Source organism: Dendrobates tinctorius, unplaced genomic scaffold, assembly GCF_039654945.1.
Source record: "Dendrobates tinctorius isolate UK_male_01 unplaced genomic scaffold, ASM3965494v1 ptg000307l, whole genome shotgun sequence".
Lineage (NCBI taxonomy): Eukaryota > Metazoa > Chordata > Amphibia > Anura > Dendrobatidae > Dendrobates > Dendrobates tinctorius.
In genome coordinates this window covers 2,050,093-2,069,625 of record NW_027361974.1, presented here as the reverse complement: position 1 = coordinate 2,069,625, position 19,533 = coordinate 2,050,093, and the positions used below count along the sequence as shown (strand labels likewise).

At 43.2% G+C, this 19,533-nt stretch overlaps 1 protein-coding gene across 1 annotated transcript in view; it reads left to right on the top strand.

Annotated features, from left to right (window-relative positions):
* The first annotated feature begins 4,612 nt into the window (after positions 1 to 4,612).
* SLC7A10 (solute carrier family 7 member 10) overlaps positions 4,613 to 19,533 on the top strand; it is a 50,633-nt gene continuing 35,712 nt past the window's right edge. The window contains exon 1 of the mRNA XM_073560869.1: positions 4,613 to 5,007. Coding sequence (XP_073416970.1) covers positions 4,833 to 5,007 — 175 coding nt within the window. The 5' untranslated portion in view covers positions 4,613 to 4,832. The remainder of the gene's footprint in view (positions 5,008 to 19,533) is intronic.

Below are 19,533 nucleotides of genomic sequence, written 5' to 3'. Positions count from 1 at the left end.
CTTGGGACCATTAATTAAAAAATCCTGAGGCGATAACTTTGGTACATTTCCATTTATTTCTGAAGATATTGTACAGTCTAGGAAAAAAATGAAGGCGTGCCAATAATGGGAGGAGCACTGTAATGCCAAATGTCACCCTAAACCATTGTCACAAATTTATCTCCAGCAAAAGCTAAAGGATCAGGCAATAAAATTCAGCGGGGCCCATCATTCTCTCCAATCATCGTCCAGGGGAGCATCAAGAGACTCCTATACCATTAGATGGACAGCCTGTTGCATCCAAAATCAGGGGGAGGGCGGCTGACTGTAATGAATACAGGGCCTTAAGTATTGATGTATCTTGGTGCGTCAAGCCATCACTGCAATTTATACCACCATATGTTAGGTTAAAAGAAAATGTTTAATTACTGGAGGAAAACTTTCAGATATTGCTGAAGTTCGGATACAGTTACCTTGGCTGTCCCCGGAAGTTGGCAATCTCCCTGTGAATTCTCTGGCTTCCCTGCTGATGTAAGGGACTTTCACTCCCTGTTCTGTCTTATCAAGGTACGCTCTGATGAAAGTTATTTTTTTGTCATTGCAAACACACCATTCCGAAAACAAAAGAATAATTGTATTGGATCCAAGAGAGTCAAAACGTCTTCATAAATCGGGGAGGAGAGATGTGAAGGGAGAATAGTGGCCATTCATTCTGGCTTTTTGTTTTGTGGGGGTGCCAACATTTGTGCCATTTATGAACCAGAGCAAATTGTTAACTCTTCTTTTGCCATAAGAATTAGTGATATACCTTTCTATATTGTCAAATATTACATATCTGCACAATAATTATTAGTGATGAAATGTTACAACATTTACTCACCAAATCTAAGGATTGCTCCCTTTGTTGCAGAGTCCAGTACAGTTTTCCACATGGGATTAATATGTAGTATTTAAGTATATTAAGAGGGATTTACTTAGGAAAAGCTTACTTCATTAAACACGTATCCATGGAGAGCCTGGATTGCAGAGGTGTGCGCCTTCACAAACCACTTTATTGATGTAGCTATAGGGGTAGCACACACAATCTGCACATACAATCACTGTAGACCTGGCTTTATTAGGCTACATGCACACGCTGCGGAATGGGGTGCGGATTTGGCAGCACGTTTTTTTGTAAAATCCGCAGGTAAATCTTCAGGTCAAAAGACCTGCGGTTTTACCTGCGGATCGCTCTGCGGTTTTGCCCTGCGGTTTTTCATCTCCACAATGGAGGAGATGACAAACCGCAGCGGAATCCGCAGAAAGAATTCACATCTTAATTCTTTCTGCGGTTTCAAAACCGCAGGAAAACCGCGCGGTAAAATCTGCACCGTCTGCACTGCGTTTTTTTATTCCCATAGGGAATAATGGTACTGTACACCGCAGCAAAAACTGCTGCGGACCCGCAGCGGCCAAATCTGAATCCGCAGCGTGTGCACACACCCTTACAGGGTTAAACTCAAAGCAACTTTTCAGACCTACTGTCCTTGATGTACAGGACAGGCAATAAAGGTTTAATTGCAATGGGGACTTTAATAGCAAGAACATGGGCCCCAATAATCTCCGTGACCGGAGTGGTAGTGCGTGCGAGTGACCATTTCTATATTCAAGTCTGTAGGAGTGATGGACAGCTTGTCCCATTAATCCCATAAAGTGAATAGAGTTCTGCTCATGTAGGAGCACAGTGACTCTATTCTCAAGATTAGCGCAGGGTTCCCAGCAGATAAACCCTCAGTTATCACACATGAACCACCTGTGGAGTGGTAACACAACTACAAGGTAGGTTAACCCTTAAGGCGGCAGCAGACGAGCATGTGAAAAATTGAACAAAATTCATCAGAAAAACTTGGATGATTTTTTTTCTAATTTTCATCAGATTTTCATCCATGTGCATCCCTGTGTCCATGTAATGCAATCCGTTTTCATACAACCACATTAAGCCATATACATGATCGCGTAGTTTTCTAGGTTTAAAATAGAAATGTATCTGTAAAAATCAGATGCCAAGCGGATGGTCTGTGTGGGATTCGATTCTTTTCCACACACCCATAGACATGTGCGAGTCTCATCCGAGACTCATATGAAAGTAGTGGGTCGCCCTCCCAGGGCTGTGGGGTGCTCGGTACCGGGCCCGATGAGCTTCAATGGGAGATGTCACGGCAGCTGGGACCCGGCCCGTGACCCGGGGCGCCCAATGTAAAAAGTGGGGAAATGTTCAGTGTGCTTATGATGATTAGAGTTTAAGAATGAATGAGTCGTGACGCCACCTGTGGTGTTCGGCAATGAAGATGTTGAGCCGACGCTGCAGACTGATCCTCTGGGACAGATGGTGTGGTGCAACAATGATGTTATAGCCCTCCACAGGCAGGGCTGTAGTCCCAGGGCAGAGTAGGTGAAGTGACACTTAGATGATGTAGTGTCGGGCGCAGGGGATGTAGCAGTGCTGGGCAGGTTGACACAGGAATAAGTGGAGGACACAGGGGCATGTAGTTCCAAAGCTTTACTCACAGTCTGTTGTGGCACCAGAGCCCGCATCCGTGCCATGTCCTCCGGGTCAGGAGCTCAGCCAACTTCCAGGCAAGATGAAGTACTCCTTTCCAACACTCCGCCAACATATGTGCCTTTTCTGAACGTCTCCCTCTTAGCGCCTTTAGTGAAGTACTCACAGTACTGAGTTACACTGGAGTTCCTCCTGTCAGATGTTCCTATGAACTCTACTTGTACGGCAGACAGCTGTAGCCTGCTTCGGGGACTCCTTACTACCTGGTCCTGGCTCACACACGTTGCTGTTGTGCCCCCAAGTCTGGTGTGGGAATAAAGTGGTGACAACTTCTATTCCTCCGGTGTCTGCTGCAGGACCATTAGTATCCATACAACCTCGGGGACCGGACCCCGGCCTTGCGCTTAGAACTTGGGAAGGGTTCTCCTCTCCTCACGTTCCGTACTAATTCTTTCCTTCTTATGGGAGAGTCAGGCTTTCTATTAATGTTCCTTTCTTATGCCAGCGGACCCGGGTCACTGAGGTCGGCTGCAGCACTTCCTTCATCCATCCCACTCAGGGGGATCTCCTTTCACAGACTGACCTCGTCAGACTCCTGTGACTAACTGACTAATTCCTATCCTTTTCCCGCTCTTTTAGTGCAAACTAAACTCCACCCGCCTCCCAGCACGCTTCGTGTTCCAAGCAGGGAGCCACCAAAGGGTGCTTTGCTACATTACTATGTTGTGTGGGATGCTGGTGTTGGAGTGTGGTCAGGTGTCTCCACCTTACCTGAATGGTGGGGTACCACACCTCAGGAGGAGGTGCAGTACCTCTGTGGTGACTGAACCCTCAGGGGCGCCACAGTAGCATATGCTGGGATTTTTTGCCATAGAAAAAGCGATATGCATATGGTTCCTGGATTTCTCCCTTTATCTATTGCTTGATAAAGGCCCTGCGTGGCTGAAACGTTGTGACTTTTCTGCACTAATAAAAATGCCCTGGTTTCTGTTTTTCTCTCTTCTTTCCATTGCTCGATAAAGGCCCTGAGAGGCTGAAATGTTGTGATTTTTCTGCACTAATAAAGATACCAAAAGGAGGACATCTGGTGCCCTGGTTTCTGCATTTCTTTCTTTCCATTGCTTGATAAAAACCCCTGTATGGCCAAAATGTTGTGATTTTTATGCACTAATTAAGATACCAAAAAGATGATGTCTGGTGCCCTAGTTGCCGGATTTCTTTGCATTGCTACAATGTTGTGGAGGGTTGTACCAAGTGTGCATGGATAACAGAGTGGTGCACAGGACTCAGCTAATAATGCTAGTATAGCAATTGCTAACACACGTCCGATTTATACACCCTTCTGAAGGAGCCCTTAAAGCTAGGTCCTCATGTTACGTATTTGGTGTAAATTTTCCATGAGTAAAATCCACAGAATTTTACAGTACAGGCACAGTGAATGACTTAACTTTAAAAAAATGTATCAAGTGATTGTGATTGAGTACAAAAATAGATCAGTAATAGCCCATTTTGTTTATTGTTATTTTTTTTTATAAATCCACACTATGTCAATTTCTGTTGCAGAAACGCACCTTTTTTGGGGGGGATTTTACCCATTCATTGCAGTAAGAAACCGAATTGAAACTGCTGGCCTTATTGCATTTTTCCCACTCAAAAAACGCATGAATGAAGAAAATATTCACCAAATTAAATCTATATACAACATGTAATGCAATTAACCTCAAGAAGAGGTATCCCCTATAGAAATAAATATATAACGTGCATAGATGCCATGTAACGCATGTCATCTGCACGTAAAACAATGGACCGTCAAGTTAGATGCTTGCATTCCTCTTTACTACCCCGAACAAGAAAAAATATATTCACATGATCCTGGAAAAAATGGGTCTGACCAATATAATGAAGATTAACAGGGATTTTCAGGAGGAACCCTGCGGTGTGGTTAAATACCTAAGTGCAGAAAATATTTGCATTAAAAGCTGAAAGAGTATAATGAACTTTTTTCTTTTTCCCTTTGCTGGAGAAGAAAAAAAAGGGAGGTGGGGGTGGGCATTGGATGAAGGCTCTGTGTCTTTAAGAGCGGAGAAAGAGTGCCCCCTCCTCTTGGACCTGATTGTGGAAAGCAGCATGTAAAGTGTACTCTGTGTGTGCCCGTCTCTGTGGTGTCACTGTAAGCTCTGCAGGTGCAGGAGAGAGGGTACCTGGTAGACGCAAGGTCCCCTGCAAGAACAGACCGGGACGTTCACCCTGAGCTGCACAAGGGTCTTGGCTGGCAGCTGAGCTGGGCTGAAGGAATTCAGGACACACGGGAGACATGGCAAGGGAGAATGAGATCAAAAATGCCAACTGCAGCAGCCCTAGTCCGGGGCATGGGCCACCAGAGCCCACACCTCACCTTCCTAATGCCACACCAAGCCAGGACGCCAACACAGAAAAAGTCACTCTTAAAAAAGAGATAGGCCTCGTAAGCGCTTGCGCCATCATCATAGGTAAGAACCACCTTACTTGCTAATGCAGCAGAGCATATAGTAACCATTTCTATGCTTATTATTTTGGGGCGAAATGGGCAATCTTTGGCTCCGCAGCCATGGCGTTTGTATTTTTAATGTCAAAAAAGAGCAATCGTCTCACCTGTCCAGGGGCACGGCAAAATACTACAGTAATTGCAACAGTCCGAACAATAGCCAACACTCACATCTTCTTAAAAAAAAATTGCTTTATTAATCCAGTAGTATAAAAAGTCACAAAAAATGGTTGAACACAACAGCACAAAAATTAAAAACAGAAAAGAAATATCCGCTGCTCTCCCAGGGAACATGTTTCAGACCTGCTTCGTCCTTTGTCAGGCCATGGTCCTTTGTAATTTTACTACAGGTAGCCCACTCTAGGAGTTTAAATAAAACAGGTTGTACGATTGTTCCAGACCAGTATAAGGCCACGTTCACACTTTCAGTATGTAGTCAGTATTTTACATCAGTATCTGTAAGCCAAAACCAGGAGAGGAACAATCAGAGGAAAAGTATAATAGAAACATATCACCACTTCCCCATTTTTCACCCACTCCTGGTTTTGTCTTACAAATACTGATGTAAAATACTGAACGTGTGAACGTGATTACTTAGTTTATTTTAAAACTGCTGGGAATTGGTAGAATAAACTGGACTGGACATCAACCAGTGATGTTCTCCGCATGTGATCAGTGTTATGACCCAGGATTGACTTTTAGGCCAAGAGTTGGGCCTTTAAGAGGCAAGATTGCAAAAGGTATTTCACAGTCAGAGCTGTTTAATATCCGACAAAGAGATTTCCAATATGTTGGAAGATTTATGCTTAATTCACCATTCACGTGAGGAAAATGAAGGATTGTGGTAACACTAACCATTGATTTACCATCAGGACAAATGCATATATGGCCACACAATCATTAGATTCAATAAAATCTTAATTTTTACGGAATTTTTAATTTTGCCTTTTCATGTTAGGAATTTCCAGTCTAAAGGGAAAAGATGGCCTCTGAGTAGCGTCATTGGTCAGGACATATACCAGATGAATGGTTATTATCAAACCTTCCTATTCAGGATTGTGACCCTTGTCAATCAGATCATTGGGATTTAAACACCAACGGAGAAGTGGCCATATATGTGCTCTCAGTCGATGACTTTTGGTCCTTTCTTAGTATTATAAGTGCCGCTAGTGAACTATCCGGATGGCAAAACTAGGGCTGCATAATTGCATAACATGAAGATTTCAGGGTTGCATTTGGGTGCTGCTTCTGATGATTTTCAGTAGAATCGTGTTGTGACCTGTGATTTCCATGCAATCGTTGCAAAAAGATCCAACTGTATTGGATTCTTGGTCATTGACCATGTGACTCTGCCCCAATACTCTACAATGTATATAGCGTGCATGTGACCTGTCTGCTATTTGGCATTTTTTTAACAGCTAAATTTCATCTACTAGTCATAGACAAGTCACACAAACCTTTTCTGTATGACCAAAGTTGCTGTATAGCCCTGACCACTAAAGGGAAGAATACAAAAGTCACTTACACTTTACTACTGAAATAATGGCATCTCTGCCACTTAAAAGGACACTCCGGAGTGTTTAAATGGTCCAAGTGATAACCAGAAAATTGGTGGGTGCCTGACCACTAGGAACCCCAGCAATCACCAGATTGCTCTGTGAATGGTGCTGTGGTCGAGTCTACCTAGTTGCACCCCCGCCATTAGACAAGTAGCACACATGTGACAATAAAGGACTACTCTTGATAACCAGATTAATTCCTCTTTGGCTAGGGTCACATGTATTTTATCTCATAAGACAAAGTTGACCAGATTATGTAAATCAGACTCTGATCAGAGTGCAATCTGATTTACACGTGCAAAAATCAGGCATGCTATGATTTTTTCCTTGGACGGAGGAAAAACAATCGGACATGTGCATCACCCCATAGAATTATAATAGTCCGAGCTCGATCCAATGTTTTGTTGGATCGAAGATACTGTTATCTGCATGAGCCCTTTAAAAGAGATATTATTGACACTATTGCCAAAATTAATGATGATTTGAGAAAGTGGGTCAGTTAGCGATTTAACGCACACAGCAGCTTCATGCTGTGCTTCTGGAGGCAGCCATGTTGGATGTATGCATGCACACAAAAGATGGTGAATTTTGGAGTAGGTACTCACAGGTAACTGCAGTAAATCAGAAAATGACAATTATTTAGTGAATGCTATGCATTTATATATGATTGGCCAAACCATTAACTAATATACACTCACTGGCCACTTTATTAGGTACACCATGCTAGTAAGGGGTTGGACCCCCTTTTGCCTTCAGAACTGCCTCAATTCTTCGTGGCAGAGATTCTACAAGGTGCTGGAAGCATTCCTCAGAGATTTTGGACCATATTGACATGATGGCATCACACAGTTGGCGCAGATTTGTCGGCTGCACATCCCTGATGCGAATCTCCCGTTCCACCACATCCCAAAGATGCTCTATTGGATTGAGATCTGGTGACTGAGGAGGCCATTTGAGTACAGTGAACTCATTGTCATGTTCAAGAAACCAATCTGAGATGATTCGAGCTTTATGACATGGCGCATTATCCTGCTGAAAGTAGCCATCAGATGTTGGGTACATTGTGGTCATAAAGGGATGGACATGGTCAGCAACAATACTCAGGTAGGCTGTGGTGTTGCAACGATGCTCAATTGGTACCAAGGGGCCCAAAGAGTGCCAAGAAAAAATTCCCCACACCATGACACCACCACCACCAGCCTGAACCGTTGATACAAGGCAGGATGGATCCATGCTTTCATGTTGTTTACGCCAAATTCTGACCCTACCATCCGAATGTCGCAGCAGAAATCGAGACTCATCAGACCAGGCAACGTTTTTCCAATCTTCTACTGTCCAATTTCGATGAGCTTGTGCAAATTGTAGCCTCAGTTTCCTGTTCTTAGCTGAGAGGAGTGGTACCCAGTGTGGTCTTCTGCTGCTGTAGCCCATCTGCCTCAAAGTTCGACGCACTGTGCGTTCAGAGATGCTCTTCTGCCTACCTTGGTTGTAACGGGTGGCAATTTGAGTCACTGTTGCCTTTCTATCAGCTCAAACCAGTCTGCCCATTCTCCTCTGACCTCTGGCATCAACAAGGCATTTCCGGCCACAGAACTGCCGCTCACTGGATTTTTTTTCTTTTTCGGACCATTCTCTGTAAACCCTAGAGATGGTTGTGCGTGAAAATCCCAGTAGATCAGCAGTTTCTGAAATACTCAGACCAGCCCTTCTGGCACCAACAATCATGCCACGTTCAAAGGCACTCAAATCACCTTTCTTCCCCATACTGATGCTCGGTTTGAACTGCAGGAGATTGTCTTGACCATGTCTACATGCCTAAATGCACTGAGTTGCCGCCATGTGATTGGCTGATTAGAAATTAAGTCTTAACACACAGTTGGACAGGTGTACCTAATAAAGTGGCCAGTGAGTGTATATTGTGTGCATTACAGACTAGTTTATACTGAGGCAGATTTGCTAGTGTCTGAATGATCAGGGTATATAAATAAAGCTTTAGGCGCATGGAAAATATTTACATCATGTATCATAAGCCTGGTAATGATTCTCTCCCTTACATACATTGTATCACAATCTCACAATGTTACATCTTGTAGCAATGGAGGTATAACGATAGGAAGTTTGCTACACTTGCACAGGGTTGAGGTTTAATTGCATGTGGATGAATGGGCAACAATGAATGCAGAAAGGCTTCTTGGTGTGCGGCTCATTAATAAGTCATTGGTCCTTTTGCTGGTGGGGACCAGGTACCTGCCCCCTGTGTCCACACCAGAATACAGATCTCCGGGGAATAATCAGCGGATGTGAACTCGGACATCGCATTCTGAGAGGTATTCTTCCTCCAGTATCACATAAATCTGCAGTTTTAGTCTGGCCTGGCAAGGCCCCAAGTTCTTTGGGTTGCTGTGTGGCTGCTTGTTTCGAGCTCTGTGGTGGTGACATTGTTATGAATCTAATGCAGTATGTTGGTAGATGGGGAGCAAAAACATCCTGACTGAATCGGATGGAAACCATGCCACTCTTGGCATTACATGCTCTTGAATTTCACCAGTTGTTCAAAACAAAAAGTTGCAAAAATGGCTATTTTAGGGCTTTGATCTCCAGCATGTGGCTTTCTAGCAGTTGCAAAACTACAACTACCAGCATGCCCTGACAGTCTGCAGTAATGTTGGATTTGGTCCATGGGTATAAATGCAGCCTATGACATCAGCAGAAGCAGCAGAGACCTTCTAGGTTGTGATTTGTATGTTATTACTAGAATAGCTCTACCAGATTTTTAAGAGGAATTTGTGACCTGTTGGCTGGTCCATGAGCGAGCTGTAGTGTCATGATCACCTGTCAGAGGGGAGAACATCATCCTCTAAAACCAGTAATCAAATGACCACCATGGGAACGGCAGCTAAATCCCCCAGAACTAGAGGAAGCATGGACCAACCCTAGTCGGGAAACACTGCTCGGATATAATATTAATATTGCAACAATTGCTTCTTTATTTGTAGCCATTATATCGGGCTGAAGTTACACTTTACATATTCCTCAATCATAAAATACTTAGATTTCCAATTCCTTCATTTATCAGCAGATTTTACAATTTTTTTTTTTCTAATTATATCAGTCATAAATTAACATCCCTATATTGGGAACATATAGATGCTCTATTAAAGGGAGTCTATCAGCTGGATTTTACACTCAACACCATTTAAAGACAAGCAACACAGTTACATCATCCATCCGTTCCTTCGTTAGTGATTACCCAGTGCTTGATTTGATATGCAAATGTGGCTGGAGAGCAATGGTAGATCTGAAGCCTCTGTCACACCGGCTCTATTCCCCTCCTCCTGATATACTGGTGGCTCCATGCATAGAGGCTGTCAGTTAAGCAGGAAGTGGCGGTGCTGGGTGGGGAATAGAGCTGGAGTGACACAGGCTTCATATCTACCATAGCCATTTGTTCATCAATTCTCAGTAACTGAGGAAAGGACTGACCATGCAAATGTATTGGTGAACTTGTCTTTGAAAAAGCCAAATAAATAATTTGGGGTGGTGGGGGTGAAATCCTGCTGACCGATCATCCGTATCATTATACTCTATTAGATTATATGGATATCATAAAAGGTTTACGCCACTTGGGCTCTCCCACCCCAACAGTCTACGAGAAAGATGAGACACCGTGGCTCTTGTGGTCATGGAAAATCCATTTATTACAAGAACTGCCATTTAATTGACAGGCCACTATGTATTACTGAATATCCGGGGGACTGGACATGTGGAAGTTATCACTGAGCTCAAGGTCACTGTGGTAAGGGGTTGTCTGTAAAGAAGCAGATCTGTATGTGCACGCAGGACATATATGCAGCAGATTTTCTATATAGAAAATATGTTCCATCATAGAAGCATTATGAATGGGAAAAAAAGTCTTACACATTCTACGGTGAATATCCACACTGCAAATTGGCCGGCGCCGAAGGGCTGAAATGCAAAGAGCGAAATGTGCGCCGAACCAGCACCATTTCCAGAATTTAATCTGCTGCTTAAATTTACTACTGTGGATTTCCCTTAATCTTTCTCGTTGCGAGGGGTGAGAAGCACAACTAATATGCATACACTCCAACTTGTATCTGTAAAATATATGTTTTTGGCTTACAACTTTTTGTAAAACTACCTTTACAAATTACATTTATTTTTTTTATTTGTATGATATGGAAAACAATAAAAACCTTGGCGTTAAAATTTTTTTAAAAAAAAGTCTTAGTTACAACCTTTAGTAATCCTTTTTTATACCAAACATGTACAATAATAGTAATATTAATGACCATAATAAAAAGCCATTGTTGGTTGTAGTAAATTGTACAGCTCGATGGCAGAGGAAGGAGTGCGGCAGTGTGTTATGGAGCAAAGCACAATGCCATTTATTTAAATCACATATTTAATACCCTCCATAAAGCAAGTGCATCGTCCCTAGCAGGGCTCCGAGCGGTAATTGGATGCGCTCGGCAGTCTTTTAGCATTGTTACAGATCAACTTTCACTTGAACGAAAGGATAACATCCAATTACTGGATCCAGCGGGGATACTTTAAACCTGCCCGATTTAATAACCGTAAGCAGATAGTAGGCTCATGATAAAAGAGTTAAAAAAAGCGGAACTTTAAAGGGGACTGATGAGAAGTGTGATTGTATGTGATTCCTTTTCTACATAGCGAATTATGCACTCTTGTGTTAAGAAGGCGATGTGCCACGAGAAATATTGCTACCACCTTAATAGGGACATCTATGGAAATTTAATGAATGAAAATACATAGTAAATGTATATGTTATATACGCTCGTCAACATTGAAATTGCAACACCAACAAGATAAAGCCGTGGAATGCCCAAAATCACAGAATGGAGATGTCACCGATCTGCAAATGGTAAAAAAAAATGGATACAAAATTTTCAAAACATCCTGATTTATTCAAAAAGGAGTATGAGCCTCTTGTTTAGAAACACATTCACTTACATCCTTGGTCCAAGTATAAAGCATCAAACAGCGAGTACACAAACCATCAGAAAGTGGTTCCATGACATGTGGCTACAATCCATACGACCAGTAAAAGTTTTTCACTAACCTCATACCAATGCCCACAAAGGCAATCAGGATGCACAGCGAGACGGAAATGGAGGTTCTTCAGCAAAGAATACCACTTTTTTCTTGAATGCAGTCATAGTCAGAGATTTGTTTGAAGACCACATGGTCAACACAATGAAGAGGCCTTCATGAGGAAACGTCAGATAGGTCGTATGGTGTTGGTTGGCAAAAGAGAATTGGATCACTCTGATCTTTATTCCAGCTACACTAAAATCTCTACATTACATTGATTTGGTCGTGGAACCAGTGGCGTCGCCATTTCTCTAAATCGTTACAGGAGCCGTCTTTAAACGCGATAACGTCAGGCCGCATGTTGCCCGTGCTACTGTGAGCAGCCTTTGTGGCCTACATGCTCCCATGGCCTGCAGCGTCTCTGGACTTGTCTCCTATTAAGCACATCTGGGATGTCATTGATCGGTGATGACACAGGAGCTGCCAGCAGTGGATCTTGATGATTTGCACAAGTACATTCAGCAGCAGAACCTTCCTCAGATGACCATTAATAACCTCATTGGTAGAAACCAAGGCTGGAAGTGTCAGGATTTCTAGGCTCATACTTAATACTGAATAAATTAAGATGTTTTGAAAAAATTGTTTCCATTTTGTCATAATTTGCATGCCATTATCATGTCTATTGACCCTGTGATTTCCACAATACCATGACTTTACCTTCTTGGTGTTGCAATTTCAATGTTAAGGAGTGTACAATGTATACTTACCTGGTTTAACTCACGTAGCTGTAGTGTAGGCTGCTCCGGTGGGACAGGAGGCAATGACATCCCTTTCTTCAGTCACCTAATCACAGAGGCTTCTGAGGGTGACTTTGAAGACGTTGCTAATTGCTCCTGTCAATCATATGCGTCAGCTATCAAGTGTCTACAGAACTTACGTTAATCTCCTCTTGTCTTTCAGTTCCTTTCTGCCACTTTAAGAGCATGTTTATTTAGTTTGTTTTATTACTACCCTGTATATGTGCTTTGTATGTAATTTATAGATTGTGTTGTAATTGTACTGTGTCTATGCCCCTTTGTGGTCCATGTTTCAAGGACTACCAGGAGTAGCTGGGTAGAAGGAATGATCGTTTTGTAGTTGCCGTCTTGTAGGAGGAGATGCTGTAGGAGGAGATGCCAACAAGGACCCAATTCTGACACATAAGTGTGTGTGTTATGGCACAAGACCTCAATATAAGGGCAATGTTTGGCATCAGAATCAGAATGTTGCCCCAGGTATTTTGTCATTGACCTGTGAGAACAGTATGCATGGTGTACCTGTGTGATATAGCTGTAGAACTTTGCATTCTTGGCATAAAATTATGAAAAGGACAGATAATGTGTTTAATAGACAACCTGCAAATCACTTTATTTAAAAATTATGTTGTCTTACCCATGACAAAAAAAAACACTGCAAAGTGTGGGTTACTAAACGTGGCAGGCATAATGCAAGTTGGGAAGAGAGGAAAAAGGAAGTTCCTGCACCTAAAGTGCTTGCAAAATGCTTTTAAAGATGGACCTTCCACTGAAAAAGGTGAATGGCAAGACTGAAAATCAGAACAGTTCCTGAACATGTTAGACTGGTATGGGTACAAAAAGCGTTAAAGGGGCTGTACAGTACTTAAAGTAATAGCATTTCAGTCCTACCTAAATGTAGCACCCAAAAATACCCAACACACCTAACTGTGTTGGTCCGGCTCGGTGATACTTGTACATGCAACCACAGTAAGAGATACAGCTAGTTATGGGGTCAACCCCCACCAATCTGATACGGACGACGTACCCTATTGACAGATCATAAATATACAAGACCAGGATAACTCCTCTAACGTGATGTGGGGTCGAGGGCAGCAATAAATTTATACAAATTTGAGTAAAAGGTTGGTTATGCTGAGTTTTGCAATGTGCATTGTGGCACCAAGTGGGAATAACAATTAAACTTATTATGGCATTGTAGCCATCCAGCATTGATATAATAATACTCAGAATACTGAATGCAGCTCTTGAATATAATATAGGATGTAACTCAGGATCAGTACAGTATCAGTAATGTATGTACACAGTGATTGCACCAGCAGAATAGTGAGTGCAGCTCTGGAGTATAATACAGGATGTAACTTAGGATCAGTAATGTAATGTATGTACACAGTGACTGCACCAGCAGAATAGTGAGTGCAGCTCTGGAGTATAATACAGGAGGTAACTCAGGATCAGTAATGTATGTACACAGTGACTGCACCAGCAGAATAGCGAATGCAGCTCTGGGGTATAATACAGGATGTAACTCAGGATCAGTAATGTAATGTATGTACACAGTGACCGCACCAGCAGAATAGTGAGTGCGGCTCTGGGGTATAATACAGGATGTAACTCAGGATCAGTAATGTAATGTATGTACGTACACAGTGACTGCACCAGCAGAATAGCCAGTGCAGCTCTGGAGTATAATACAGGATGTAACTCAGGATCAGTAATGTAATGTATGTACACAGTGACTGCTGTTGTGAGTTCATTTTTCCCTTCACTATTGAGGTCTGATGAACTCCCTCCTCTGGTGAAGGAAGGTAGTGAGGCTGATTATCAGACACCTGGGCAGCTAGATGATGACTGGGTGGCTGGAATTTAGGACTGGATATAAGGCTGCCGACGCCCTTCTTCCTGGCTGGTGATTTTCCTGCTAGATTCTTCGAGACCAGTCTGATTCCTGCATCTCAAAGCTAAGTTTTTCTGCTCTGCTTTGTACTCTTCTGTTTTGTTTTGCCTTGTTTTTTGGGAGTTCTGCCATCCCCGGCCGGAGGTGAGCTGAATTCCATTTTTGTCTCTGATCTGTTGATCTTTTGCTCTGTCTTCAGAATATACCTGAGTGCTGATATAGTCTTTTGAAGCCTAGCGACTTCAGGGCCTGTTTTTCCTATCAGTCGGTTGGCTCATTTTGATAGGGTTTTTGCGGATGGCAGACAGCAGCTTTCCTATCCTGTCCTATGTAGTTAGCTTGGGCCCCATCATTTGCTCAACCTATCTTTCTATCTGTGTTAGTGTTTTCATCTTGCTTCACCGTCATTATATGTTGGGGGCTGCCTATTGCTTTGGGGTCTGCTCTGGGGCAGTTTAGTTTTCCCCTTTCTGTCTTTAGGCTATCCAGTTCTCCGGCTGTGATCGAGGGGTCTAGGGCACCGTAGGAACCCCCCACGGCTACTGCTAGTTGTTGTGGATAGGTCCAGGGGTCTGCAATCCGATAGCTGCCAACCTCTCTGGTTTTTCTGGACTTAGCTGGTATTTTGTTTTTTCCTCCTTCGGTGACTCATCATAATAGACTGCCCAGCAGAATAGTGAGTGCAGCTCTTGGGTATAATACAGGATGTAACTCAGGATCAGTAATATAATGTATGTACGTACACAGTGACTGCACCAGCAGAATGGTGAGTGCAGCTCTGGGGTATAATACAGGATGTAACTCAGGATCAGTAATGTAATGTATGTACACAGTGACTGCACCAGCAGAATAGCGAGTGCAGCTCTGGAGTATAATACAGGATGTAACTCAGGATCAGTATTGTAATGTATGTACACAGTGACTGCACCAGCAGAATAGCGAATGCAGCTCTGGGGTATAATACAGGATGTAACTCAGGATCAGTAATGTAATGTATGTACACAGTGACTGCACCAGCAGAATAGTGAGTGCAGCTCTGGTGTATAATACAGGATATAACTCAGGATCAGTAATGTATGTCTCAGGATCAGTAATGTAATGTATGTACACAGTGACTGCACCAGCAGAATAGTGAGTGCAGCTCTGGCGTATAATACAGGATGTAACTCAGGATCAGTAATGTAATGTATGTACACAGTGACTGCACCAGCAGAATAGTGAGCGCAGCTCTGGAGTATAAAACAGGATGTAACTCAGGATCAGTACTGTATCAGTAATGTATGTACACAGTGTCAGGGTCCTGACAGCGCCGGCGTACAGCCTCCACTAAGCAGGGACTCACCTGCACCGTAGGGACCCCTGGGGACAAGAACAGCCGGAAAATAAAGATGCACAGGACCTGAATGTAGAAGTTTAGCAAGCTGGCACAGGACCTACGGTCATGTGAATGGTCATGTGACTGCAAGGGGGCGGGGCTTAGCGTCCTGCTTTCAAAGAAGGTAGAAAACTCAAAGTCGGGCAAAGCGGGGGTCATGCACAGTACAGGCAAGCGAGGTACAGGAGGGATAAACAGACGGGAGGTCAGACAAAGCCAAAGGTCATACACAAGATATCAGTAAAGTACCAGGGGTGAGACAGAACGGATAGTCAGGGCCAAGCAGAGATCAAAACCAAACAGACGTAGAAGGTACCAAGCATAATCCAAAGCAAAATCCAGAGAACAGACCAAGTCATACACAGAGAATCAAGCAACCAGAACACAGCACTAACACACTCAGGAGTCACCACACAATGCCAAGGGCGAAAGTATAACTGACGGGGGATAGGAGCTTTCTGAGGCTATAAGAAGCCTCCCCAGAACCAATGAGAGGCCACCATAATAGGTCCCAGGTGTGCAGGTGAGAATCTGCACTGAGGTCAGAACATTAACCCCAGCAGTGCCGGTCACCCAGCACTGGTATAATGACACACAGTGACTGCACCAGCAGAATAGTGAGTGCAGCTGTGGAGAATAATACAGGATGTAACTCAGGATCAGTACAGTATCAGTAATGTATGTGCACAGTGACTGCACCAGCAGAATAGTGAGTGCAGCTGTGGAGTATAATACAAGATGTAACTCAGGATCAGTAATGTTATGCATGTCTCAGGATCAGTAATGTAATGTATGTACACAGTGACTGCACCAGCAGAATAGTGAGTGCAGCTCTGGAGTATAATACAGGATGTATCTCAGGATCAGTACAGTATCAGTATTGTATGTACACAGTGACTGCACCAGCAGAATAGTGAGTGCAGCTCTGGGGTATAATACAGGATGTAACTCAGGATCAGTAATGTAATGTATGTACACAGTGACTGCACCAGCAGAATAGTGAGTGCAGCTCTGGAGTATAATGCAGGATGTTACTCAGGATCAGTAATGTAATGTACGTCTCAGGATCAGTAATGTATTGTATGTACCAGGGGCGGACACAGACTGTAGTGGGCCCCTGTGCAAGAAATTTTTCGGGCCCCCCAACCCTTCATAGGGCAACAAAGTTATTTGTCATTTGTTGTTATCTAATATTGAGGCTATGCAGGGCTGGATATAGTATCTGTATTGAACATAATGTAACCCCCCCCCATAGAATATAATGCAGCCCCTCCATAGAATATATGGCAACCCCCTCATAGGATATAATGCAGCCCCTTAAATAGTATAATGTAGCCCCTCCATAGAATACAATGTAGCCCTCCTCATATAGTATAATGCAGCCCCCATAGAATATAAATATAATACAGCCCCCCTATTGAATATAATGTAGCCCCAAATAGAATATAATACAGCCTACCTCCCCATAGAATATAATGTAGCCCCCCCATATTATATAACACAGCCTCCCCTTTTAGAATATAATGTAAAATGTACCCCCCATGGTATATAACAGCCGCATAGTATATAGCCCAGCACCACATTGTATACAGCCCAGCCCACCATGGTATATAACCCACCATGATACAATACAGCCCAGCATGGTATATAGCCCCCCAGAATGGTATAATACAGCCCAGCATGGTATAATACAGCCCAGCATGGTATATAGCCCCCCCCAGCATGGTATAATATAGCCCAGCATGGTGTATAGCCTCCCCAGCATGGCATATAGCCCCCCCAGCATGGTCCCACAGTCCAGTACTCACACTGATTTAAAAAAAAAAAAAAACACACACCTTCTCCTCGTGCCTGCGTTGCTCCCGGCTCCTGTCTCCTCTCCTGCACTGCCTGCCTGGTACACAGTGAGAGTGCCATGATGTCATCCCGCACCCACTGTGTCAGAGGCAGAGAGGGGAATGATGGGAGAGGGAGCCTCAGCTGACGCTCTCTCCTCCAGGCTCCATCATTGCCTCCTCCAATGTGGGGAGCGGGGGGGTTGGAGTCGGCGCTGGGGGCAGGCGGCCCCCCCCCGCCTCACAGGGGCCCCTCTGCCTCCCGCAGTGCTGCTCTCCTCATTGCACTACACATGGCTAATTTGAATTTTGACATAATTAGCCATGCGGTACGGGTGGTAGGTCCGCCCCTGGCATGTACACAGTGACTGCACCAGCAGAATAGTGAGTGCAGGTCTGGCGTATAATACAGGATGTAACTCAGGATCAGTAATGTAATGTATGTATACAGTGACTGCACCAGCAGAATAGTGAGTGCAGCTCTGGAGTATAATACAAAATGTAACTCAGGATCAGTAATGTAATGTACGTCTCAGGATCAGTAATGTATGTGCACAGTGACTGCACCAGCAGAATAGTGAGTGCAGCTCTGGCGTATAATACAGGATGTAACTCAGGATCAGTAATGTAATGTATGTACACAGTGACTGCACCAGCAGAATAGTGAGTGCAGCTCTGGGGTATAATACAGGAAGTAACTCAGGATCAGTAATGTATGTACACAGTGACTGCACCAGCAGAATAATGAGTGCAGCTCTGGAGTATAATACAGTATGTAACTCAGGATCAGTAATGTATGTACACAGTGACTGCACCAGCAGAATAGTGAGTGCATCTCTGGAGTATAATACAGGATGTAACTCAGGATCAGTAATGTAATGTATGTACACAGTGACTGCACCAGCAGAATAGTGAGTGCAGCTCTAGAGTATAATACAGGATGTACCTCAGGATCAGTAATGTAATGTCTGTACACAGTGACTGCACCAGCAGAATAGTGAGTGCAGCTCTGGAGTATAATACAGGATGTAACTCAGGATCAGTAATGTAATGTATGTACACAGTGGCTGCACCAGCAGAATAGTGAGTGCAGTTCTGGAGTATAATACAGGATGAAACTCAGGATCAGTAATGTAATTTATGTACACAGTGGGCAAACACTTGGTAAATGAGGTTTAATGTAGCTAAATGTAGCCTTGAATTTAGTAATCCTATTGCTGCATATACAGGTGCTTCTCACAAAATTAGAATATCAAAAAGTTAATTTATTTCAGTTCTTCAATACAAAAAGTGACTCTCCTATATTCTATAGAGTCATTACAAACAGAGTGATCTATTTCACGTGTTTATTTCTATTAATGTTGATGATTATGGCTTACAGCCAATGAAAACCCAAAAGTCATTATCTCAGTAAATTAGAATAATTACCAAAAAACACCTGCAAAGGCTTCCAAAGCATTTAAAAATGTCCCTTAGTCTGTTTCAGTAGCTCCACAATCATGGGGAAGACTGCTGACCTGACAGATGTCCAGAAGGCAGTCATTGACACTCTCCACAAGGAGGGTAAGCCACAAAAGGTCATTTATTTTTTTTATCAGTTTCATGGTACTGTTCAGTGATTTGAAGATACTAGTAACTGGACTTGTAACAGCCTCTGTAAAGTGGAGTATTAACAGAGGCAGTAAGCACCAACACTAAACCCAGGTGAAAGTCTTCAGTCTTCTTGGAAGACAATTTTTTTTCTTGCAGAGATTGAGCCAGTGAGGGAAGTCTTTCAGGAAATGCTTCCAGGTAATTATGCAGTGAAAATCAGAACGCAAGATGGAGCAGAGGATCAGCGTTCTCCTCGCCAGTTATGTAAACTTATCCAACCTTATTCATACTTATTCACCATTTAAAAGTAGAAAATTGACAACCAAGGATTGACAAAATTTGGGGACAGGGCTCTTGTAGAT